The sequence below is a fragment of the Nerophis ophidion genome, linkage group LG03, assembly GCF_033978795.1.
Source record: "Nerophis ophidion isolate RoL-2023_Sa linkage group LG03, RoL_Noph_v1.0, whole genome shotgun sequence".
NCBI classification, from domain to species: Eukaryota; Metazoa; Chordata; class Actinopteri; order Syngnathiformes; family Syngnathidae; genus Nerophis; species Nerophis ophidion.
Genome location: NC_084613.1, coordinates 2,682,266 through 2,709,001, shown reverse-complemented (window position 1 = coordinate 2,709,001; position 26,736 = coordinate 2,682,266). Strand labels below are relative to the sequence as shown.

The window sequence follows — 26,736 nt, the reverse complement described above, 5'->3', positions numbered from 1 at the left end:
TGGACTGGACTTTCACTATTATGTTAGATCCACTATGGACTGGACTCTCACACTATTATGTTAGATCCACTATGGACTGGACTCTCACTATTATGTTAGATCCACTATGGACTGGACTCTCACTATTATGTTAGATCCACTATGGACTGGACTCTCTCACTATTAAGTTAGATCCACTATGGACTGGACTCTCACTATTATGTTAGATCCACTATGGACTGGACTCTCTCACTATTAAGTTAGATCCACTATGGACTGGACTCTCACTATTATGTTAGATCCACTATGGACTGGACTCTCACACTATTATGTTAGATCCACTATGGACTGGACTCTCACTATTATGTTAGATCCACTATGGACTGGACTCTCACTATTATGTTAGATCCACTATGGACTGGACTTTCACACTATTATGTTAGATCCACTATGGACTGGACTCTCACGCTATTATGTTAGATCCACTATGGACTGGACTCTCACACTATTATGTTAGATCCACTATGGACTGGACTCTCTCACTATTATGTTAGATCCACTATGGACTGGACTCTCACTATTATGTTAGATCCACTATGGACTAGACTCTCACTATTATGTTGGATCCACTATGGACTGGACTCTCACTATTATGTTAAATCCACTATGGACTGGACTCTCACTATTATGTTAGATCCACTATGGACTGGACTCTCTCACTATTAAGTTAGATCCACTATGGACTGGACTCTCACTATTATGTTAGATCCACTATGGACTGGACTCTCACTATTATGTTAGATCCACTATGGACTGGACTCTCTCACTATTATGTTAGATCCACTATGGACTGGACTCTCACTATTATGTTAGATCCACTATGGACTGGACTCTCTCACTATTATGTTAGATCCACTATGGACTGGACTCTCACTATTATGTTAGATCCACTATGGACTGGACTCTCACTATTATGTTAGATCCACTATGGACTAGACTCTCACTATTATGTTAGATCCACTATGGACTGGACTCTCACTATTATGTTAGATCCACTATGGACTGGACTCTCACACTATTATGTTAGATCCACTATGGACTGGACTCTCACACTATTATGTTAGATCCACTATGGACTGGACTCTCACTATTATGTTAGATCCACTATGGACTGGACTCTCACTATTATGTTAGATCCACTATGGACTGGACTCACACTATTATGTTAGATCCACTATGGACTGGACTCTCACACTATTATGTTAGATCCACTATGGACTGGACTCTCACTATTATGTTAGATCCACTATGGACTGGACTCTCACTATTATGTTAGATCCACTATGGACTGGACTCTCACTATTATGTTAGATCCACTATGGACTGGACTCTCACTATTATGTTAGATCCACTATGGACTGGACTCTCACTATTATGTTAGATCCACTATGGACTGGACTCTCACTATTATGTTAGATCCACTATGGACTGGACTCTCACTATTATGTTAGATCCACTATGGACTGGACTCTCACTATTATGTTAGATCCACTATGGACTAGACTCTCACTATTATGTTAGATCCACTATGGACTGGACTCTCACTATTATGTTAGATCCACTATGGACTGGACTCTCACACTATTATGTTAGATCCACTATGGACTGGACTCTCACACTATTATGTTAGATCCACTATGGACTGGACTCTCACTATTATGTTAGATCCACTATGGACTGGACTCTCACTATTATGTTAGATCCACTATGGACTGGACTCTCACTATTATGTTAGATCCACTATGGACTGGACTTTCACTATTATGTTAGATCCACTATGGACTGGACTCTCTCACTATTATGTTAGATCCACTATGGACTGGACTCTCACTATTATGTTAGATCCACTATGGACTGGACTTTCACTATTATGTTAGATCCACTATGGACTGGACTCTCTCACTATTATGTTGGATCCACTATGGACTGGACTCTCACACTATTATGTTGGATCCACTATGGACTGGACTCTCTCACTATTATGTTAGATCCACTATGGACTGGACTCTCACACTATTATGTTAGATCCACTATGGACTGGACTCTCACTATTATGTTAGATCCACTATGGACTGGACTCTCACTATTATGTTAGATCCACTATGGACTGGACTCTCACTATTATGTTAGATCCACTATGGACTGGACTCTCACACTATTATGTTAGATCCACTATGGACTGGACTCTCACTATTATGTTAGATCCACTATGGACTGGACTCTCACTATTATGTTAGATCCACTATGGACTGGACTCTCACTATTATGTTAGATCCACTATGGACTGGACTCTCACTATTAAGTTAGATCCACTATGGACTGGACTCTCACTATTATGTTAGATCCACTATGGACTGGACTCTCACTATTATGTTAGATCCACTATGGACTGGACTCTCACTATTATGTTAGATCCACTATGGACTGGACTCTCACACTATTATGTTAGATCCACTATGAACTGGACTCTCACTATTATGTTAGATCCACAAAAAAGGGTTAGAAAAGCACTATACGAGTACAACACATTTACCACGATATTACGGAGCGTAGATGTTGAAATCCCTAAATTCCTTGCAATAGCTGCTCGAGAAATGTTGTTCTTAAACAATTTGCTCAGGCATTTGTTGACAAAGTGGTGACCCTCACCCTGGCCTTGTTTGTGAATGAGTGAGCATTTCATGGGAGCTGCTATTATAGCCAATCACCTGTTCCCCAATTAGCCTGCACACCTGTGGGATGTTCAAAATAAGTGTTTGATGAGCATTCCTCAACATCCTCACTCTTTTTTGCCACTTGTGCCAGCTTTTTTGAAATATATTTCAGGCATCAAATTCCAAATGAGCTAATATTTGCAAAAAATGACACATTTTTCCAGTTTGAACTTCAAGCATCTTGTCTTTGCAGTTTATTTAATTGAATATTAGTTGAAAATGATTTGCAAATCATTGAATTCTCTTTTTATTTACCATTTACACAAGGTGACAACTTCACTACTTTTGTTTTTTGTATACCAAAACCGCAATTTGTATGCTGTAAGCAGAGGTGGGTAGAGTAGCCAGAAATTGTACTCTAGTAAGAGTACTGTTACTTTAGAGATTTATTACTCAAGTAAAAGTAAGGTGTAGTCATCCAAATATTTACTTGAGTAAAAGTAAAAAGTATGTTGTGAAAAAACTACTCAAGTACTGAGTAACTGATGAGTAACCTGTTTGTTTAATGATTACGGCAACAAGTAATGCACAAAAACATAAAAATAGCAATGAACAAATTCAGAGCCAGGAATATCTCTTAAGCAACTAAAACAATAATATATATTAAATAATAATACATTAAAATAAAAATGAAGGCAAATTGAGCCACAATAACTTAACAGCACCATAGGCTCAGTAGGCATTGATTGATTGATTGATTGATTGATACTTTTATTAGTAGATTGCACAGTACAGTACATATTCTGTACAATTGACCACTAAATGGTAACACCCCAATAAGTTTTTCAACGTTCATCAATTACTTAATAAATGACCAAGTCGAGGTGATCTACCTCATATATACATACACACACATATCATATATATTAATATGTCCAGGGTGTACCCCGCCTTCCGCCCGATTGTAGCTGAGATAGGTGCCAGCACCCCCCGCGACCTCAAAAGGGAATAAGCGGTAGAAAATGGATGGATGGATGGATGGATATATATATATATATATATATATATATATATATATACACACACACAGTACATCATTTATATTTATTTTGCCGTTTTTGTTGACATGTTAAAGGTGTTTTAATGAATATATATGCATGTTTAACATATAGATTCCTATCTTTCATGAAGACACAAATATAAGTTGGTGTATTACCTGATTCTGATGACTTGTATTGATTAGAATCAGACAGTATGTCCACATTTTCAAATGGAGGATAAAAAAAGTTCCTCCTTCCTGTCTAATACCACATGAAAGTCGTTAGTTTTTGGCATCTTATTTGTCCAGCTTCCATATTTGTTTTTATACACTTTACAAGAAATACATTGGCGGCAAACTCCGTAGCTTGCTAGCTTGTTTGCGCTGGCTTTCGGAGACTCTTATTTTGTTAGCGCAGGCGCGATGGAGCGGCGCTTTTATTTTGAAGACAGGAAGTGTGCGATCAGTCTTTAGGCTTTTGACGGGAAGTACGGTTGAAATAAAAAGGGTATTTTTTCCTTTACACTTTTGATTGATTGATTGAAACTTTTATTATTAGATTACACAGTACAGTACATATTCCTTACAATTGACAACTAAATGGTAACACCCCAATAAGTTTTTCAACTTTTTTAAGTCGAATTCGACGTGTGACGGTCACGTGACCACCAGGCTCTGTTTGATTGGTCCAACGTCACCAGTGACTGCATGTGATTGGTCAAACGCAAACCAAAACAAACATTAATAGATCGATTAAAAAAAAGTAGCGAGTAGCGAGCTGAATGTTGATAAATGGAACGGAGTTAAAGTAGCGTTTCTTCTCTATAAATATACTCAAGTAAAAGTATTTTTTATTGCTAATAAAGTTAACACCAGCACAAAGTAGAGTACTGCAATGTATGTGTAATACATTATATTACACTGTCATAATAATAATAAAAATAATTTAATTTTTTTTATTTTTTATCCTGTAAAGCGTCTTTGAGTACACTGAAAAGTGCTTCTGCAAATAGTATTTTATTTTTATTTATTTATTTATTTATTTACTTCGGCAATCTTCACATAAAACAAAGAACAACAACAAAAAAAGAAAAACAAACAAACACTCATTTGAGCAATGATTGAGCCGAAAGGGTGTAGGTTGAAGCAACGCTTATATAAACCTACCCCATCACAACAAGAACAAGGTTCAAAATATATAAAATCTAAAACATGCTTCACTTATATTACTTTTTTTTAAGCAATATATAAGCAACATATATGTAGCACACGTCTCATATACACAGTTTAACATTTAAATCAAACATACATTTGTACACTTACAGTATATATATATGATATATACACAATTGATTTAAATTCCATATAAAGTGGTAATATATACATTTTAATATAACCTATATGTATAATTATGAAATCATAAATTGTATTTATATACATATTATATATTATTGTCTTTCTAAAACAATGTTTGCTCTTCAGGCTTCACGGTGGCAGAGGGGTTAGTGCGTCTGCCTCACAATACGAAGGTCCTGCAGTCCTGGGTTCAAATCCAGGCTCGGGATCTTTCTGTGCGGAGTTTGCATGTTCTCCCCGTGAATGCGTGGGTTCCCTCCGGGTACTCCGGCTTCCTCCCACCTCCAAAGACATGCACCTGGGGATAGGTTGATTGGCAACACTAAATTGGCCCTAGTGTGTGAATGTGAGTGTGAATGTTGTCTGTCTATCTGTGTTGGCCCTGCGATGAGGTGGCGACTTGTCCAGGGTGTACCCCGCCTTCCGCCCGATTGTAGCTGAGATAGGCGCCAGCGCCCCCCGCGACCGCGAAAGGGAATAAGCGGTAGAAAATGGATGGATGGATGGATGTTTGCTCTTCTTTCTTATATTTACTAATGAGAAATGATTTAAAAAGCTTTTTGAACTGGTTCATGTTGTTATACTCATTCGTTTCTGCGTTGTTCTACAATATTGGATCTTAAAAAGTAGTTCTCTTAAATTATAATTCCCTTCTCTCTGTAAAAATCTTCTCTGTAACCCTGTTGGAAGTGAATCTTTACTTGCTTTATAAATCATTTGGGCAGTCTTGAGTTGGATGAGATCTGGTAGTTTTAAATCAAATGTTTTTATAAATAATCCATTAGTGTGTTCTCGGGGTCCTGTGTTATGTATCAGTCTGATGGCCCTTTTTTGCATTATGAATAGTGGTTGGATGTTCGTCCTGTATGTATTTCCCCAAACTTCTAGAAAGTAACTCAAATATGGTAAAACAAGTGTACAATAAAGAGTGTGTAATGTTTTTTGATTAGTAAGTAAAAGTATATTGCATAAAAACGACTCGTAGAAGTACAATTTATCCCAAAAGTTACTCAAGTAGATGTAACGGAGTAAATGTAGCGCGTTACTACCCACCTCTGGCTGTAGGACATGTAATAAACATGTGAATGAGTGAGGGCAGGTGTACCTAATGGAGCTCCCCTCCTGGCTGACAGATGGAGATCGTGTGTGAGCACCAGCAGTTTCGTATCCTGGTGGACGGTCAGCCTCTGTGCGGCTTCAGCCATCGTCTCCCCCGGCTGGCCAGCCTCACCGCGTTACGGGTCTTCGGGGACGTGCACCTCACCAAGGTGGCCTGAAGGCACCACGGACAGAACACGGGGGGGTTGGAGTTAGACTAGACTTGATTGTTTTGTTAGTTTCACACTTTGGAATCCCAGCAGAAGACAAAGTGCCTTCAAGTGTTTATCTTCAACATGCTGACTCAACACTTTTTTGGGGGGATGTTGTTCATTATGATGGACGGCAGGAGAAAGAAAATATTGAACACTTCTATTAAAATACAAGACTGGTATTCCGAATATACTTTCATAAAATTATGACTTAATTTTTTTTTTCTCTGAAAGCTCAGAAGCTCATAAATTAATTCTTGCAAAAATACTGCATATTAAATCCTCATTTGAATTTTTTTTTATTTCAACTTAAAGCCCTCAAAGACACCATTGATTTTATTTCATATTTTTGAGTGAAAAGTTAAATAAAATCCTACTAAATATATTTGCGATCCGAAAGGTTCCCCATTCATAAAGTGATGCATTTTTTTATTTTTTTTTTACTTTTAACACTTAAATTTCAAGATCAACTTCCAATATATCTCTCCATTTTAAGTTTGAACTATTATTTTGTTTGTTTTATGCTCCTTTGTCAAAATGTTGATGTTTTTATATGGCAACCACACAACATAGGCAATATTTTTTCCACATAAAACATTTTAAAGTGATCATTTTTAAGTAATATTTCATTATAATAGATTTTTTTGTCCTCCTTTTTTTTTGCGCAATGGAAAAAAAAGAAAATAAGTGAATTATATTTATATAGCGCTTTTCTCTAGTGACTCAAAGCGCTTTACGTAGTGAAACCCAATATCTAAGTTACATTTAAAGCAGTGTGGGTGGCACTGGGAGCAGGTGGGTAAAGTGTCTTGCCCAAGGACACAACGGCAGTGACTAGGATGACACAAGCGGGAATCGAACCTGCAACCCTCAAGTTGCTGGCACGGCCACTCTACCAACCGAGCTATACCGCCCCAAAATAAGGACAAAAGAAAGAAAAAAACTGCCTGCATGGCAGCTTTGTGTCAACATTGCCACTTTTTCTCATGAGATTTCACCTCATTGCACTTTTTTTTAAGGTTTTTATTTATATATTTTTTTTGCAATATTATCAATTTTGCAATTTTTGCAGAATTAGCTGCGGGCCACAAATGGCCCCCGGGCCGCACTTTGGACACCCCTGTTATACATCATTGATAATATAATGGAAAATTATACATTTTTTTAAAGTAATATTTTTGCAACCAAACTGCCATTTTTTTCCCACGTAAAATCTCAAACTTTAGTCTCATGTTATTTTAAATTACTTCTCAAAATATTTTGAATTTTTTCTCCAAATATTAAAATTTTAACTTAGTAATATTTTAATATTTTTTTAACTGTTTGATTATATTTGTTCTGGTAATATTATAAGATTTCCTCCAATTCTCACACTAAACTGTGTTAATGTTCGGAATGTATTGAACATCCCTTCTTCAGTCTTGTCATATTTTTCTTGCAATATTCAGACAAAGTTCTCATATTTTGAATGCATTCCCTTAAAAAAGTCACATTCATTTGAAGGTAAGTCACACAATATTTGTCATGTATTCTCATACTTGCCAACCTTGAAACCTACGATTTCGGGAGGTGGGGGTAGATGGCAGTATTGTCCTGTTTAAGAGGGTCACGACATTGCTGTTTACGGCAGACGAACTGCTTTACGGTAGACGAAAACGTGACTGCTGTTGTTGTGTGTTGTTACCGGGCTGGGGGGACGTTAGTGAAACTGCCTAACAATAAAAGGAACCAAGAACTCGCCCTCGATTATTCTACAGTTGTAACGTCATTGGGCAGACACGCTGTTTATATTGTGGGAAAGTGGATGTGAAAACAGGCTGTCCTCACTCAGGTCCGCATGGAGCTGGAGGGGGCGTGGCCTCCAGCTCCGCCTGAATTTCGGGAGAAAATTTGTCCCGGGAGGCGCTGAATTTTGGGAGTCTCCAGGAAAAAACGGTAGGGTTGGCAAGTATGTATTCTGGTCAAATGACAACTTGTTTTTGTCTCAATATTTGGACTTGATTGTCATCAAATGACTAGAAGAATGTAGTTTTTTGCTCTGTATGAAGTGTAAAATGCATGGACAGACTGCAAGAAAAGAATGTAGAAGAAGACCCGCAAAGTGTTGTAATGTTCTTCTACTTCCTGTGTAGACCTTTCAAAGGCCACGCCCACTTTGTGTGCTTTTCATGACAACAAGCACAGCCATTGTTGACTTGAGAAATAAAGTTGTGTTACTTGCTGTGATGCAACACAAAATTATTGGAAGTCAATCATTGCTGCTGAGGCCGGATCAGACTTGCAAAGACTGGAAGGCAACAGCGCTCATGTTCTTACTTGTCCTGCTCGCACACATTCTCAACACAACAACACACAGAAAGTACAACAATTGTCATTTATTTTACATATTTTTCACATTAGCAATGCTGACTGCATGAGTCATTAAAGCTGTAAGGGAAGATTGTCACATTTCAGTGGAGGGAGCCTTGGTCTAGTCCAGGGGTCAGCAACCTTTTTGGAAGCAAGAGCTACTTCTTGGCTACTGATTAATGCCAAGGGCTACCAGTTTGATACACACTTCAATAAATTGCCAGAAATAGCCAATTCGCTCAATTTACCTTTCATAAATAAATCTATATATATAAAAATATGGGTTTTTCTGACGTACATTTTTTTTCCTTCTACGGAAGGTTTTTTGTAGAGAATAAATGATGAAAAAAACCCTTAAAAAAGGAGAAAACAGGAAAAAAAAATGAAAATTAAATTTTGAAACATAGTTTATCTTCAATTTCGACTCTTTAAAATTCGAAATTCAACCGAAAAAAAGAAGAGAAAAACTAGCTAATTCGAATCTTTTTGAAATTTTTAAAAAAATAACTTATGGAAATCACTTGTTTATTTTTCAACAAGTTTTTAGGTATTTTTGTATATTTTTTTCCAAATAGTTCAAGAAAGACCACTACAAATGAGCAATATTTTGCACGGTTATACAATTTAATAAATCAGAAACTGATGACAAAAAAAAACAAAACAAAACAAAACAAAAAAACTTATGGAACATTAGTGATTTTTCCTGATTAAGATTAATTTTAGAATTTTGATGACATGTTTTGAATAGGTTTTATGTAGAGAATAAATGATGAAAAAAAAAACACTTAATTGAACGGTTTAAAAGAGGAGAAAACAGGAAAAAAAATGAAAATTACATTTTGAAACATAGTTTATCTTCAATTTCGACTCTTTAAAATTCAAAATTCAACCGAAAAAAAGAAGAGAAAAACTAACTAATTAGAATCTTTTTGAAAAATTTTTAAAAATAATTTATGGAACATTAGTGATTTTTCCTGATTAAGATTAATTTTAGAATTTTGATGACATGTTTTAAATAGGTTTTATGTAGAGAATAAATGATGAAAAAAAACACTTAATTGAACGGTTTAAAAGAGGAGAAAACAGGAAAAAAAATGAAAATTACATTTTGAAACATAGTTTATCTTCAATTTCGACTCTTTAAAATTCAAAATTCAACCGAAAAAAAGAAGAGAAAAACTAGCTAATTCGAATCTTTTTGAAAAAATTAAAAAAATAATTTATGGAACGTCATTAGTAATTTTTCTTGATTAAGATTAATTTTAGAATTTTGATGACATGTTTTAAATAGGTTTTATGTAGAGAATGAAAGATGAAAAAAAAACACTTAATTGAACGGTTTAAAAGAGGAGAAAACAGGAAAAAAATGAAAATTAAATTTTATAACATAGTTTATCTTCAATTTCGACTCTTTAAAATTCAAAATTCAACCGAAAAAAAGAAGAGAAAAACTAGCTAATTCGAATCTTTTTGAAAAAATAAAAAAAAGAATTTATGGAACGTCATTAGTAATTTTTCTTGATTAAGATTAATTTTAGAATTTTAATGACATGTTTTAAATAGGTTTTATGTAGAGAATAAATGATGAACACTTAATTGAACGGTTTAAAAGAGGAGAAAACAGGAAAAAAATGAACATTTAATTTTGAAACATAGTTTATCTTCAATTTCGACTCTTTAAATTTCAAAATTGAACCCCCCAAAAAAGAGAAAAACTAGCTAATTCGAATCTTTTTGAAAATGTTTTAAAAATAACTTATGGAACATTAGTGATTTTTCCTGATCAAGATTAATTTTAGAATTTTTGATGACATGTTTTAAATAGGTTTTATGTAGAGAATGAAAGATGAAAAAAAAAAAAACTTAATTGAACGGTTTAAAAGAGGAGAAAACAGGAAAAAAATGAAAATTAAATTTTATAACATAGTTTATCTTCAATTTCGTCTCTTTAAAATTCGAAATTCAACCGAAAAAAAGAAGAGAAAAACTAGCTAATTCGAATCTTTTTGAAAAAAATTTAAAAATAATTTATGGAACATTAGTGATTTTTCCTGATTAAGATTAATTTTAGAATTTTGATGACATGTTTTAAATGGGTATTTCTGTCTGTCATTCCGTCATACATTTTTTTTTCCTTTTACGGAAGGTTTTTTGTAGAGAATAAATGATGAAAAAAACACTTAATTGAACGGTTTAAAAGAGGAGAAAACAGGAAAAAAAGGAAAATTACATTTTGAAACATAGTTTATCTTCAATTTTGACTCTTTAAAATTCAAAATTCAACCAAAAAAAAAAGAAGAAAAAAAACTGATTAATGCCAAGGGCTACCAGTTTGATACACACTTCAATAAATGGCCAGAAATAGCCAATTTGCTCAATTTACCTTTAATAAATAAATCTGTATTTATAAAAAAAAATGGCTCCGTCGTACATTTTTTTTCCTTTTACGGAAGGTTTTTTGTGTAGAGAATAAATGATGAAAAAACATTTAATTGAACGGTTTAAAAGAGGAGAAAACACGAAAAAAATGAAAATAAAATTTTGAAAAATGGTTTATCTTCAATTTCGACTCTTTAAAATTCAAAATTCAACCAAAAAAAAAAGAAGAGAAAAACTAGCTAATTCGAATCTTTTTGAAATTTTTAAAAAAAGAATTATGGAACATCATTAGCAATTTTTCCTGATTAATATTAATTTTAGAATTTTGATGACATGTTTTAAATAGGTTAAAATCCAATCTGCACTTTGTTAGAATATATAACAAATTGGACCAAGCTATATTTCTAACAAAGACAAATCATTATTTTTTCTAGATTTTCCAGAACAAAATTTTTAAAAGAAATTCAAAAGACTTTGAAATAAGATTTAAATTTGATTCTAGAGATTTTCTACATTTGCCAGAATAATTGTTTTGAATTTTAATCATAATAAGTTTGAAGAAATATTTCACAAATATTCTTCGTCGACAAAACAGAAGCTAAAATGAAGAATTAAATTAAAATGTATTTATTATTCTTTACAATAAAAAAATAAATTTACTTGAACATTGATTTAAATTGTCAGGAAAGAAGAGGAAGGGATTTAAAAGTTAAAAAGGTATATGTGTTTAAAAATCCCAAAATCATTTTTAAGGTTGTATTTTTTCTCTAAAATTGTCTTTCTGAAAGTTATAAGAAGCAAAGTAAAAAATTTAAACAAGTGAAGACCAAGTCTTTAAAATATTTTCTTGAATTTTCAAATTCTATTTGAGTTTTGTCTCTCTTAGAATTAAAAATGTCCAGCAAAGTGAGACCAGCTTGCTAGTAAATAAATACAATTTAAAAAATAGAGGCAGCTCACTGGTAAGTGCTGCTATTTGAGCTATTTTTAGAACAGGCCAGCGGGCGACTCATCTGGTCCTTACGGGCGACCTGGTGCCCGCGGCCCCCGTGTTGGTGACCCCTGCTCTAATGCTAGCAAGTTGTAGCAAACAAAGTGCGTGGTGATGGTTTACTGTTAAACATGTTGTAACTAACAAAGTGTGTAGTGATGGTCTACAGTTAGCAAGTGTCAGCTAGCAGGGTGACAAAGTGACTACTAAGTAAAATGGCGGATGGCGTCGATCCAGTCCATCTTGTCTTGGTGACTGGGAGCTTGCATGAAGTAATGTTTGTCTGACTGGGTGATCACCTTCAGCAGGTTGCCTTCCACCTTGCCTTTCACCCCTGAAACACACACACACACACACACACACACACACACACACACACACACACACACACACACGTAAATAAGACGTGATATTTATTCCGAAAATGTGTATTTGTATTTCTGGTACTATTGAGAGGAAATAGTTGTCATGGTGGACATGTCCTCTTGTGAAAATGCTGACTTAGCAATACTGGATCTTCACCTGAGGGAACGCCGTTGTCATCCAGCGAGGACACCAGCGAGCCTCGGAGGGCGAATCCTCCCACGGGGCTGAGGTCACCCTGGAAGCAGACAGTTTTAAAAGTGCTCCCACTCTGGTCAACATATGAAATAACAAGTGTGTGTAAATAGAAGTGCTTCCCCTCTGGCCAACATATGAAATAACAAGTGTGTGTGTAAATATTAGAAGTGCTCCCCCTCTGGCCAACATATGAAATAATAAGTGTGTAAATAGAAGTGCTTCCCCTCTGGTCAACATATGAAATAACAAGTGTGTGTAAATACTAGAAGTGCTCCCCCTCTGGCCAACATATGAAATAACAAGTGTGTGTAAATATTAGAGGTGCTCCCCCTCTGGCCAACGTATGAAATAACAAGTGTGTGTAAATATTTGAAGTGCTCCCCCTCTGGCCAACATATGAAATAACAAGGGTGTGTAAATATTAGAAGTGCTCCCCCTCTGGCCAACATATGAAATAACAAGTGTGTGTAAATATTAGAAGTGCTCCCCCTCTGGCCAACATATGAAAAAACAAGTGTGTAAATAGAAGTGCTTCCCCTCTGGTCAACATATGAAATAACAAGTGTGTTTAAATATTAGAAGTGCTCCCCCTCTGGCCAACATATGAAAAAACAAGTGTGTAAATAGAAGTGCTTCCCCTCTGGTCAACATATGAAATAACAAGTGTTTGTAAATATTAGAAGTGCTCCCCCTCTGGCCAACATATGAAATAACAAGTGTGTAAATAGAAGTGCTTCCCCTCTGGTCAACATATGAAATAACAAGTGTGTGTGTGTAAATATTAGAAGTGCTCCCCCTCTGGCCAACATATGAAATAACAAGTGTGTGTAAATATTTGAAGTGCTTCCCCTCTGGCCAACATATGAAATAACAAGTGTGTGTAAATATTAGAAGTGCGCCCCCTCTGGCCAACATATGAAATAAAAAGTGTGTGTAACTATTAGAAGTGCTCCCCCTCTGGCCAACATATGAAATAACAAGTGTGTGTAAATATTAGAAGTGCTCTCCCTCTGGCCAACATATGAAATAACAAGTGTGTAAATAGAAGTGCTTCCCCTCTGGTCAACATATGAAATAACAAGTGTGTGTGTGTAAATATTAGAAGTGCTCCCCCTCTGGCCAACATATGAAATAATAAGTGTGTAAATAGAAGTGCTTCCCCTCTGGTCAACATATGAAATAACAAGTGTGTGTAAATACTAGAAGTGCTCCCCCTCTGGCCAACATATGAAATAACAAGTGTGTGTAAATATTAGAAGTGCGCCCCCTCTGGCCAACGTATGAAATAACAAGTGTGTGTAAATATTAGAAGTGCTCCCCCTCTGGCCAACATATGAAAAAACAAGTGTGTAAATGGAAGTGCTTCCCCTCTGGTCAACATATGAAATAACAAGTGTTTGTAAATATTAGAAGTGCTCCCCCTCTGGCCAACATATGAAATAACAAGTGTGTGTAAATATTAGAGGTGCTCCCCCTCTGGCCAACATATGAAATAACAAGTGTGTGTAAATATTTGAAGTGCTTCCCCTCTGGCCAACATATGAAATAACAAGTGTTTGTAAATATTAGAAGTGCTCCCCCTCTGGCCAACATATGAAAAAACAAGTGTGTAAATAGAAGTGCTTCCCCTCTGGTCAACATATGAAATAACAAGTGTTTGTAAATATTAGAAGTGCTCCCCCTCTGGCCAACATATGAAATAATAAGTGTGTAAATAGAAGTGCTTCCCCTCTGGCCAACATATGAAATAACAAGTGTGTGTAAATATCTGAAGTGCTCCCCCCTCTGGCCAACGTATGAAATAACAAGTGTGTGTAAATATTAGAAGTGCTCCCCCTCTGGCCAACATATGAAATAACAAGTGTGTAAATAGAAGTGCTTCTCCTCTGGTCAACATATGAAATAACAAGTGTGTGTAAATATTAGAAGTGCTCCCCCTCTGGCCAACATATGAAAAAACAAGTGTGTGTAAATAGAAGTGCTTCCCCTCTGGCCAACATATGAAAAAACAAGTGTGCAAATAGAAGTGCTTCCCCTCTGGTCAACATATGAAATAACAAGTGTGTGTAAATATTAGAAGTGCTCCCCCTCTGGTCAACATATGAAATAACAAGTGTTTGTAAATATTAGAAGTGCTCCCCCTTTGGCCAACATATGAAATAACAAGTGTGTGTAAATATTTGAAGTGCTTCCCCTCTGGCCAACATATGAAATAACAAGTGTGTGTAAATATTAGAAGTGCTCCCCCTCTGGCCAACGTATGAAATAACAAGTGTGTGTAAATATTAGAAGTGCTCCCCCTCTGGCCAACATATGAAATAACAAGTGTGTGTAAATATTAGAAGTGCTCCCCCTCTGGCCAACGTATGAAATAACAAGTGTGTGTAAATATTTGAAGTGCTCCCCCTCCGGCCAACATATGAAATAACAAGGGTGTGTAAATATTAGAAGTGCTCCCCCTCTGGCCAACATATGAAATAACAAGTGTGTGTAAATATTAGAAGTGCTCCCCCTCTGGCCAACATATGAAAAAACAAGTGTGTAAATAGAAGTGCTTCCCCTCTGGTCAACATATGAAATAACAAGTGTTTGTAAATATTAGAAGTGCTCCCCCTCTGGCCAACATATGAAATAACAAGTGTGTAAATAGAAGTGCTTCCCCTCTGGTCAACATATGAAATAACAAGTGTGTGTGTAAATATTAGAAGTGCTCCCCCTCTGGCCAACATATGAAATAATAAGTGTGTAAATAGAAGTGCTTCCCCTCTGGTCAACATATGAAATAACAAGTGTGTGTAAATACTAGAAGTGCTCCCCCTCTGGCCAACATATGAAATAACAAGTGTGTGTAAATATTAGAAGTGCGCCCCCTCTGGCCAACATATGAAATAACAAGTGTGTGTAAATATTAGAAGTGCTCCCCCTCTGGTCAACATATGAAATAACAAGTGTGTGTAAATATTAGAAGTGCTCCCCCTATAATAACACTATAATAAGTAGGACACTTTTGGATCCCCAATTATTTTAGTGTGATTTTTTTTTAAGTGTCATTGCTCAAAAAGTAATAATGAATCAAAATCCAAAATTAAGGCTCCAATTATTATATAATCTCAAATATCCCACCTAAACAAGTTATTGGGTGAAAATATTGCATAGTTTGTGTTTTTTCCATTTTTTTTCTTCTAATGTTGATCTAGAGATTTAAAACTTGCATAATAATAAAAATTATAATACTGAATAATGACACATTTTTAATATTTTTTTTGACCAAAGCCCTTTGGGATCCCCGGGATCATAACTGAGTGGAGGCCTAAAGTATGGGCGGTTTAGCTCGGTTGGTAGAGTGGCCGTGCCAGCAACTTGAGGGTTGCAGGTTCAATTCCCGCCTCTGCCAACCTAGTCACTGCCGTTGTGTCCTTGGGCAAGACACTTTACCCACCTGCTCCAAGTGCCACCCACACTGCTTTAAATGTAACTTAGATATTGGGTTTCACTATGTAAAGCGCTTTGAGTCACTAGAGAAAAAGCGCTATATAAATATAATTCACTTCACTAAATGTATATTTTTTATACATATATTGTATTGTTTTTGTTTTTTTTAATTATGAAAATGGCCCCCGCTTGCTCTGATTTTTCAGTGTGCGGCCCTCAGTGGAAAAAGTTTGGACACCCCTGGCTTAACGCGATAATTATGAATAATTCCGCTAGTAAGCACAGAGCTAAAAATAACATTCAAAATACCAAACATTCTCGTGCATTTTATCCATCCATCCGTTTTCTACCAGACTTGTTCAAGAAGTCGCATTAATGGTAAGAAGTATTTGATTTATTATTGGTTAACTTCAGAATAAGAATGTTATTAAAACGAATAAAATATTTATTATCCTCTAAACATGTTGGTCTTACTTAAAAATGCACACTTTTAGTTGTATTCAGTGTGAAAAAATATGATATGGCTCTCATGGAAATACATTTTATAATATTTGGCTTTCATGGCTCCTCAGCCAAAAAGGTTCCCGACCCCTGCTTTGGAGCATTCACACAATTTCAAACATATCAACAATTCTAAAAAAGTACTAAAAGTTGACCTTTTTTTATATTTGCATGTTATGTATATATTATCAATGTTGTAAATACACATCTTTGTATATCTAGAAAGGCTGCTCCTAAAGAAGGAGGCATTTTTGGGAGGTGTCAAGAAGGTGTTAGACAGAAGAATGTGTGTGATGTCACCTTGGTGGGGTCGTAGTAGTGAAGGAAGGAGGGTTCTGAGCGCAGAACAAACAGTCGGATCTTCCAGTTTTTCCTCCTGTGTCCCTGGTGAGGACGACGATGATGTAATGATGATGTAATGATGATGTAATGATGATGTAATGATGATGTAGTGATGATGTAGTGATGATGTAGTGATGATGTAGTGATGATGTAATGATGATGTAATGATGATGTAATTATGATGTATAGTGATGATGTAGTGATGATGTAGTGATGATGTAGTGATGATGTAATGATGATGTAATGATGATGTAGTGATGATGTAGTGATGATGTAGTGATGATGTAATGATGATGTAATGATGATGTAATGATGATGTAATGATGATGTAGTGATGATGTAGTGATGATGTAGTGATGATGTAATGATGATGTAATGATGATGTAGTGATGATGTAGTGATGATGTAGTGATGATGTAGTGATGATGTAATGATGATGTAATGATGATGTAGTGATGATGTAGTGATGATGTAGTGATGATGTAATGATGATGTAATGATGATGTAATGATGATGTAATGATGATGTAGTGATGATGTAGTGATGATGTAGTGATGATGTAATGATGATGTAATGATGATGTAACGATGATGTAATGATGATGTAATGATGATGTAGTGATGATGTAGTGATGATGTAGTGATGATGTAATGATGATGTAATGATGATGTAATGATAATGTAATGATGATGTAATGACGATGTAATGATGATGTAGTGATGATGTAGTGATGATGTAGTGATGATGTAATGATGATGTAGTGATGATGTAATGATGATGTAGTGATGATGTAATGATGATGTAGTGATGATGTAGTGATGATGTAATGATGATGTAGTGATGATGTAGTGATGATGTAATGATGATGTAGTGATGATGTAATGATGATGTAATGATGATGTAATGATAATGTAATGATGATGTAATGATGATGTAATGATGATGTAGTGATGATGTAGTGATGATGTAGTGATGATGTAATGATGATGTAATGATGATGTAGTGATGATGTAGTGATGATGTAATGATGATGTAATGATGATGTAATGATGATGTAGTGATGATGTAGTGATGATGTAGTGATGATGTAATGATGATGTAATGATGATGTAGTGATGATGTAATTATGATGTAGTGATGATGTAGTGATGATGTAATGATGATGACACATGCAGGAAAAGGTGAGGTCTCACCTGTTTGAGCAGATAACCTCTCTTGACGACCTCGCCGCTCAGCTCCACGGCAGACAGCGAGGTCTGTGCCCTCACGCAGCCTTTCTTCTTCAGCTGGTCTGACTGGCGACACGGGAGGAAAAGATGACCTCGCTGCATGCGATGATGAAAAAGTGGGTGTGGTTACATCGCCGCATGGCGTCCAAACACTCACGAAGCTGTAGAGCGCCGTGGAGTCGTCCATGAACTGCTCGCTGAGGCCGGCGGTGCGCAGGGCCTCCACGCTCCTGGTGCCCACGGTCCTCAGGAAGCCCTCCTCCATCAGGGCGGAGGCCAAGGTCACGCCCTCGGTGCGAGTCACCACCTTCTGCATGAACACCAGCCAGTCCACCACCGCAGAACCTGCTGGATGCCAAGCACGCTGTACCTAATCTTGTGGCCTCACAGCAGGGGTCACCACATTTTTGTTTACAGCACAAACCCGTTCAAGATTAGACAAAGAAACAGTGCACAGCAGGGGTCACCAACGTGGGCACCAGGTCGCCCGTAAGGACCAGATGAGACAGAAAAAGAAGTGGCATGAATCACGTCTTAGAAAGTCGGAGAAAGTTGTACATGTAAACAAACTACGGTGAGTTCAAGGACCGCCAAAATTTGTAGGACAAAACGGCGCTCGCCAAATACTCGAATGAGTGAAGCATGTTTAATATAAACAGTGTTTTATTACAATTATGGAGGTTTGTGTCGTGTTTGTCCTCCTACAGAAACTATATTAAAACAAAAAATATGTTTTCTTCCCCACTCATCTTTTTCCATTTTTCATACATTTTTGAAAAAGTTCTAAAGAGCCACTAGGGCGGCGCTAAAGGCTCTTTAGCCGGGGGATGCTGACCCCTGGTGTAGGTGCAGCATGTACCTGAGAAACAGTTGGTGTAGGTGCAGCATGTACCTGAGAAACAGTTGGTGTAGGTGCAGCATGTACCTGAGAAACACTTGGTGTAGGTGCAGCATGTACCTGAGAAACAGTTGGTGTAGGTGCAGCATGTACCTGAGAAACAGTTGGTGTAGGTGCAACATGTACCTGAGAAACAGTTGGTGTAGGTGCGGCATGTACCTGAGAAACAGTTGGTGTAGGTGCGGCATGTACCTGAGAAACAGTTGGTGTAGGTGCAGCATGTACCTGAGAAACAGTTGGTGTAGGTGCAGCATGTACCTGAGAAACAGTTGGTGTAGGTGCAGCATGTACCTGAGAAACAGTTGGTGTAGGTGCAGCATGTACCTGAGAAACAGTTGGTGTAGGTGCAGCATGTACCTGAGAAACACTTGGTGTAGGTGCAACATGTACCTGAGAAACAGTTGGTGTAGGTGCAGCATGTACCTGAGAAACACTTGGTGTAGGTGCAGCATGTACCTGAGAAACACTTGGTGTAGGTGCAGCATGTACCTGAGAAACAGTTGGTGTAGGTGCAGCATGTACCTGAGAAACAGTTGGTGTAGGTGCAGCATGTACCTGAGAAACAGTTGGTGTAGGTGCAGCATGTACCTGAGAAACAGTTGGTGTAGGTGCAGCATGTACCTGAGAAACAGTTGGTGTAGGTGCAGCATGTACCTGAGAAACAGTTGGTGTAGGTGCAGCATGTACCTGAGAGACAGTTGGTGTATGTGCAGCATGTACCTGACAAACAGTTGGTGAAGGTGCAGCATGTACCTAAGAAACACTTGGTGTAGGTGCAGCATGTACCTGAGAAACAGTTGGTGTAGGTGCAGCATGTACCTGAGAAACAGTTGGTGTAGGTGCAGCATGTACCTGAGAAACAGTTAGTGTAGGTGCAGCATGTACCTGGGAAACAGTTGGTGTAGGTGCAGCATGTACCTGAGAAACACTTGGTGTAGGTGCAGCATGTACCTGAGAAACAGTTGGTGTGGGTGCAGCATGTACCTGAGAAACAGTTGGTGTAGGTGCAGCATGTACCTGAGAAACAGTTGGTGTATGTGCAGCATGTACCTGAGAAACAGTTGGTGTAGGTGCAGCATGTACCTGAGAAACAGTTGGTGTAGGTGCAGCATGTACCTGAGAAACAGTTGGTGTAGGTGCAGCATGTACCTGAGAAACAGTTGGTGTAGGTGCAGCATGTACCTGAGAAACAGTTGGTGTAGGTGCAGCATGTACCTGATAAACAGTTGGTGTAGGTGCAGCATGTACCTGAGAGACAGTTGGTGTAGGTGCAGCATGTACCTGAGAAACAGTTGGTGTAGGTGCAGCATGTACCTGAGAAACAGTTGGTGTAGGTGCAGCATGTACCTGAGAAACAGTTGGTGTAGGTGCAGCATGTACCTGAGAAACAGTTGGTGTAGGTGCAGCATGTACCTGAGAAACAGTTGGTGTAGGTGCAGCATGTACCTGAGAAACAGTTGGTGTAGGTGCAGCATGTACCTGAGAAACAGTTGGTGTAGGTGCAGCATGTACCTGAGAAACAGTTGGTGTAGGTGCAGCATGTACCTGAGAAACAGTTGGTGTAGGTACATCCCTGCTCCATGTGGTTGCTCATGTTGATCCCGTGGTGAAGGTCGTACATGGCGTCCAACACTTTGCTAGAACAGCAGCAAGAAGCAACAACGAGAGTGTCAAACTTGGACTTGGGTTGTTTCTTTGTCGCAGAGGGAAATTGGAACGAGCCAGGCGTGAATTAAGGTACATGTTTGATTTATTAATAAACAAAAAGGCAAACAAAGGGCGCTCACAAGGAGGTACAAACACTTGGCTATGAAAACACAAAAGACTAACATAAATGCTGCAAACTACAAACATGAAAAGAAAACACTTGCACTGTGGCATGAAAACACAAAACTTGCACTGAGGCATAAATACAAAACTTACTTGGCGTGGACAAAAACGAACAGCAAGGCATGAAGCAAATGAAACGGGGTCTGAAGGTCTGAAGAATGGCTTAAATAGCAGCTATGATGATTGGTGAAAACAGGTGTGAGGCCGAGGACAGGGACGTAACTAGGAGACCAGGTGGAACTAAATGGGTTGGCATGGAGACAAAAACGAACCAGGAAGTGCAAAGGCAGAACAAAATGTCCAAAAAACTAAACATAACATGACCAAAACAAAACATGAACCATAGGCTGGGGGTGCGTGTGTGTGTGTGTGTGTGTGTATGTGTGTGTGTGTGTGTGTGTGTGTGTGTGTGTGTGTGTGTGTGTGTACGCACCTCAGGTTGATGTCGTGCAGTTCTGACACTTCCTGTGTCCATTGTCCGCTGGGCGAGCCTCCGTCTTCTTCGGCGGCCAGTTTGTCCACGGCCGCCGTGATGTCCGCCGCCCACTCGTCACGCTCCTCCCTCGAACACGCCTCCAGGAAGTGGTCCACGCCGTTCCTGCTCCGCAGCTTGAACACCAGCTAGGAGGAGGACAGTCATCGTGTGCTTGGTCACACCTGTACCTAATCTTATGACTCATTCACACACACCTTTATTTGGGGGGGGGGGGGTTGAAATGGTGTCGAAATATTGGACCTTCACCTCAGGTCGAGGATGACATCATCAACATGAAGAGCAGTGACTCGGCAACGATGACTCAGCATCCACTCATTGATGCCGAGACATGCTGTGATAAGGAGTGTCCCCATCCAATATTGATATCAGATATCGGTCTGATATCAGCAAAATAAAATCAACTCGCAAGTTTACAAAAGGTAAATATGGTAAGCTATAAGCCAGCAGCTACACAACAGCTAAGCACACAATAGCACACGAGCTAGACACACGTAACGCTCATTGAACAGCGTGTTTACTTATAAAAGCTGTACAGATTGTTAGTTTACAAAAGGTAAACATGGTAGGCTATAGACTACTAGGAGCTAACAGCTACACAACAGCTAAGCACACAATAGCGCACGAGCTAGACACGTAACGATCATTGAATAGCGTGTTTACTTGTAAAAGCTGTACCGATTGTTAGTTTACAAAAGGTAAACATGGTAGGCTATAGGCTACTAAGAACATTGCAGCTACACAACAGCTAAGCACACAATAGCACACGAGCTAGACACACGTAGCTATCATTGAATAGAGTGTTTACTTGTAAAAGCTGGACAACTTGTTAGTTTACAAAAGGTAAACATGGTAGGCTACAGGCTACTAGGAGCTAGCAGCTACACAACAGCTAAGCACACAATAGCGCACGAGCTAGACACACGTAACGATCATTGAATAGCGTGTTTACTTGTAAAAGCTGTACCGATTGTTAGTTTACAAAAGGTAAACATGGTATGCTATAGGCTACTAAGAACTAGCAGCTACACAACAGCTAAGCACACAAGCTAGACACACATAATGCTCATTAAACAACGTGTTTACTTGTAAAAGCTGTACCGATTGTTAGTTTACGAAAGGTAAACATGGTATGCTATAGGCTACTAGGAGCTAGCAGCTACACAACAGCTAAGCACACATTAGCACATGATCTAGACACACGTAACGATCATTGAATAGCGTGTTTACTTGTAAAAGCTGTACCGATTGTTAGTTTACAAAAGGTAAACATGGTATGCTATAGGCTACTAAGAACTAGCAGTTACACAACAGCTAAGCACACAATAGCACACGAGCTAGACACACATAATGCTCTTTGAACAACGTGTTTACTTGTAAAAGCTGTACAGATTGTTAGTTTACAAAAGGTAAACATGGTATGATATAGGCTACTAGGAGCTAGCAGCTACACAACAGCTAAGTACACAATAGCACACGATCTAGACACACGTAACGATCATTGAATAGCGTGTTTACTTGTAAAAGCTGGACAGATTATTAGTTTACAAAAGGTAAACATGGTATGCTATAGGCTACTAAGAACTAGCAGCTACACAACAGCTAAGCACACAATAGCGCACAAGCTAGACACACGTAACGATCATTGAATAGCGTGTTTACTTGTAAAAGCTGTACAGATTGTTAGTTTACAAAAGGTAAACATGGTAAGCTATAGGCTACTAGGAGCTAGCAGCTACACAACAGCTAAGCACACAAGCTAGACACACATAATGCTCATTGAACAACGTGTTTACTTGTAAAAGCTGGACAACTTGTTAGTTTACAAAAGGTAAACATGGTAGGCTACAGGCTACTAGGAGCTAGCAGCTACACAACAGCTAAGCACACAATAGCGCACGAGCTAGACACACGTAACGATCATTGAATAGTGTGTTTACTTGTAAAAGCTGTACTGATTGTTAGTTTACAAAAGGTAAACATGTTATGCTATAGGCTACTAGGAGCTAGCAGCTACACAACAGCTAAGCACACAATAGCACACGAGCTAGACACACATAATGCTCATTGAACAACGTGTTTACTTGTAAAAGCTGGACAACTTGTTAGTTTACAAAATGTAAATATGGTAGGCTACAGGCTACTAGGAGCTTGCAGCTACACAACAGCTAAGCACACAATAGCACATGATCTAGACACACGTAACGATAATTGAACAGCGTGTTTACTTGTAAAAGCTGTACTGATTGTTAGTTTACAAAAGTTAAACATGGTGGGCTATAGGCTACTAGGAGCTAGGAGCTACACAACAGCTAAGCACACAATAGCACACAAGCTAGACAAATGTAAGGCTCATTGAACAGCGTGTTTACTTGTGGAAAACTGGACAGCTTGTTAGTTTACCAAAGGTAAACACGGTAGGCAAGAGGCTGCCAAGAGCTTGCACCTACACAACAGCTAAGCACACAATAGCACGCAAGCTCAATATGCGTAACGCTAATTGAATGGTGTGTGTGTACTTGTGCAAAGCTGGACTGATTGTTAGTTTACAAAAGGTAAATACGGTAGGCTACAGGCTACTAGGAACTTGCAGCTACACGACAGCTAAGCACAAAATAGCATGAAATTATCAATAAACAAGTATGAAAGGATGATTGTGGGATATTACTTACACATACAAAACCTTCGAGGCAGAAGCGTATTACAAAGTATCCAGTATAAGACGTGTCAGCATCTTACCAGTGTGTCACATGGCCTTTCCTTTTAACAACACTCACTAGAGGTTTGGGAACTGAGGAGACACATTTCTGAAGTGGAATTATTTCCCATTCTTGCTTGATGTACAGCTTAACTTGTTCAAATATTTGAAATGTTGACTCGTTCAACCACAGAACACTTTTCCACTTTGCATCAGTCCATCTTGGATGATCTCGGGCCCAGTGAAGCCGACGGCGTTTCTGGGTGTTGTTGATAAATAGCTTTCGCTTTGCAAGTACAGTTTTAACTTGCACCTACAGATGTAGCGACCAACTGTAGTTACTGACAGTGGTTTTATGAAGTGTTCCTGAGCCCATGTGGTCATATCCTTTACACACTGATGTCGGTTTTTGATGCAGTACCGCCTGAGGGATCAAAGGTCCGTAATATCATGGCTTACGTGCAGTGATTTCTCCAGATTCTCTGAACCTTTTGATGATTTTACGGAGCGTAGATGTTGAAATCCCTAAATTCCTTGCAATAGCTGGTTGGGAAATGTTGTTCTAAACAATTTTCTCAGGTATTTGTTGACAAAGTGTTGACCCCTCGCCCTGTCCTTGTTTTTGAACGAGTGAGCATTTTATGGAAGCTGTTTTAATACCCAATCATGGCACCCACCTGTTCCCAAATAGCCTGCTCACCTGTGGGGTGTTCCAAATAAGTGTTTGATGAGCATTCCTCAACTTCCTCACTCTTTTTTGCCACTTGTGCCAGCTTTTTTTGAAACATGTTGCAGGCATCAAATTCCAAATGAGCTGACATTTGCAAGAAATGACAAAAGTTTTCCAATTTGAACGTTATATTCAGTCTATTCAACTGAATATAAGTTGAAAATGATTTTTTTCACAAACAAGGACGGGGCGAGTGTCACCACTTTGTCAACAAATGCCTGAGAAAATAGTTTATGAACAACATTTTTCAGGCAGCTATTGCAAGGAATTTAGGGATTTCACCATCTACGCTTTGTACTATCATCAAAAGGTTCAGAGAATCCGGAGAAATCACTCCACGTAAGACATGATATTACGGACATTTGATCCCTCAGGCAGGTCTGCATAAAAAAGCAACATCAGCGTGTAAAGGATATCACCACACGGGCTCAGGAACACTTCAGAAAACCACTGTCAGTAACTACCGTTTGCTGCTACATGCGTAAGTGCAAGTTAAAACTCTACTATGCAAAGCCAAAACCATTTATCAACAACACCCGCAAACGCCGCTGGCTTCAATGGGCCCGAGCTCATCTAAGATGGACTGATGCAAAGTGGAAAAGTATTCTGAGGTTTGACGACTCCACATTTCAAATTGTTTTTGGAAACTGTGGACGTGGTGTCCTCCGGAACAAAGAAGAAAAGAACCATCCGGATTGTTCTAAGCACAAAGTGTAAAAGCCAGCATGTGTGATGGTATGGGGGTGCATTAGTGCCCAAGGCATGGGTAACTTACACATCTGTGAAGGCACCATTAACGCTGAAAGGTACATACAGGTTTTGGAGCAACATATGTTGTTATCCAAGCAACGTTATCATGGACGCCCCTGCTTATTTCAGAAAGACAAGTGTTACAACAGCGTGGCTTTGTAAAAAAAGAGTGCGGGTACTTTCCTGGCCCGCCTGCAGTCCAGACCTGTCTCCCATGGAAAATGTGTGGCGCATTATGAAGCGTAAAATAGGACAGCGGAGACCCTGGACTGTTGAAGGACTGAAGCTCTACATAAAACAAGAATGGGAAAGAATTCCACTTTCAAAGCTTCAACAATTAGTTTCCTCAGTTCCCAAACAATTAATGAGTGTTGTTAAAAGAAAAGGTGATGTAACACAGTGGTGAACATGCCCTTTCCCAACTACTTTGGCACGTGTTGCAGCCATGAAATTCTAAGTCAATTATTATTTGCAAAAGAAAATAAAGTTTATGAGTTTGAACATCAAATATGTTGTCTTTGTAGCATATTCAACTGAATATGGCTTGAAAAGGATTTGCAAATCATTGTATTCTGTTTATATTTACATCTAACACCATTTCCCAACTCATATGGAAACGGGGTTCGTACACACAGCTTTTGGAACAACATATGTTGTCACCCAAGCAACGTTTTCATGGACACCCCTGCTTATTTCAGCAAGACAATGCCAAGCCACATGTTACAACAGCATGGCTTCATCGTAAAAGATAGAAAAAAAAGAACAAATGTGGTGAGGACTCACAGGTCTGGTGTCGTAGTCCAGGAAAGGACAGGTGACAACACAAGCTCTCAAGGCGATCTTCCCTCGCTGACACGAGTCTCTCTTGCCACTCCGGTACTTGAAGTACGTCAGCTTGTCCGCCGTCAGCACGAACCAGCGGGCCTTCCAGTTGGGCACCACATGACCCTGACCACCACCACCACCATGTTGTCATCAACACGGAGACGGGCGGGATGAGAAAAAATGTACAAACTCACCCTTTTTACCAGGAATCCTTCTCGGAGGGCGGTGACATTCTGTGGTGTGTTCATGGTGTTGATGAGCGGCTGCTTGTTGCTGCCTGCTCCATCCTGAGGGAACATGACACACACACACACACACACACACACACAC

At 38.4% G+C, this 26,736-nt stretch overlaps 2 protein-coding genes across 4 annotated transcripts in view; one reads left to right on the top strand and one right to left on the bottom strand.

The window, feature by feature from the left end:
• si:ch211-10a23.2 (Galectin-related protein A-like) overlaps positions 1-8,909 on the top strand; it is a 14,523-nt gene extending 5,614 nt beyond the window's left edge. Inside the window, exons 4-5 of one of the 2 annotated variants that reach the window (XR_009806012.1) lie at positions 6,222-8,229; positions 8,264-8,909. Coding sequence is in view for 1 of the 2 variants with exons in the window: in XM_061893941.1 (XP_061749925.1) it covers positions 6,222-6,365 (144 nt within the window). In the remaining variant the exon portion in view is untranslated. Of the gene's footprint in view, positions 1-6,221 lie in introns of both variants that reach the window. The other variant, XM_061893941.1, reaches the window with a different exon arrangement.
• Positions 8,759-26,736, bottom strand: plek2 (pleckstrin 2). 2 transcript variants are annotated; one of them, XM_061893939.1, is made up of 9 exons: positions 26,601-26,736; positions 26,365-26,529; positions 21,344-21,531; positions 20,626-20,717; positions 18,340-18,530; positions 18,147-18,248; positions 16,912-16,995; positions 12,640-12,718; positions 8,759-12,451 (listed from the first exon to the last, which is right to left on the bottom strand). In XM_061893939.1, exons 1-9 carry the CDS (start codon positions 26,703-26,705, stop codon positions 12,324-12,326), a joined length of 1,134 nt encoding a protein of 377 aa, XP_061749923.1. In that variant the 5' UTR covers positions 26,706-26,736; the 3' UTR covers positions 8,759-12,323. The 2 variants fall into 2 exon arrangements, with proteins under 2 accessions (XP_061749923.1, XP_061749924.1); XM_061893940.1 differs by having other exon boundaries at positions 18,340-18,527.

Bases quoted from the DNA above. Each gene is read 5' to 3' on its own strand.
- plek2 (XM_061893939.1), bottom strand. From the start codon at position 26,705: ATGTTCCCTCAGGATGGAGCAGGCAGCAACAAGCAGCCGCTCATCAAC. The intron at 21,532-26,364 runs GTGAGTCCTCAC...TCCTCCTCCTAG, and splicing joins TGGACTACGACACCAGACCT to CTGGTGTTCAAGCTGCGGAG. The intron at 16,996-18,146 runs GTGAGACCTCAC...CGTCCTCACCAG, and splicing joins GAGGTTATCTGCTCAAACAG to GGACACAGGAGGAAAAACTG.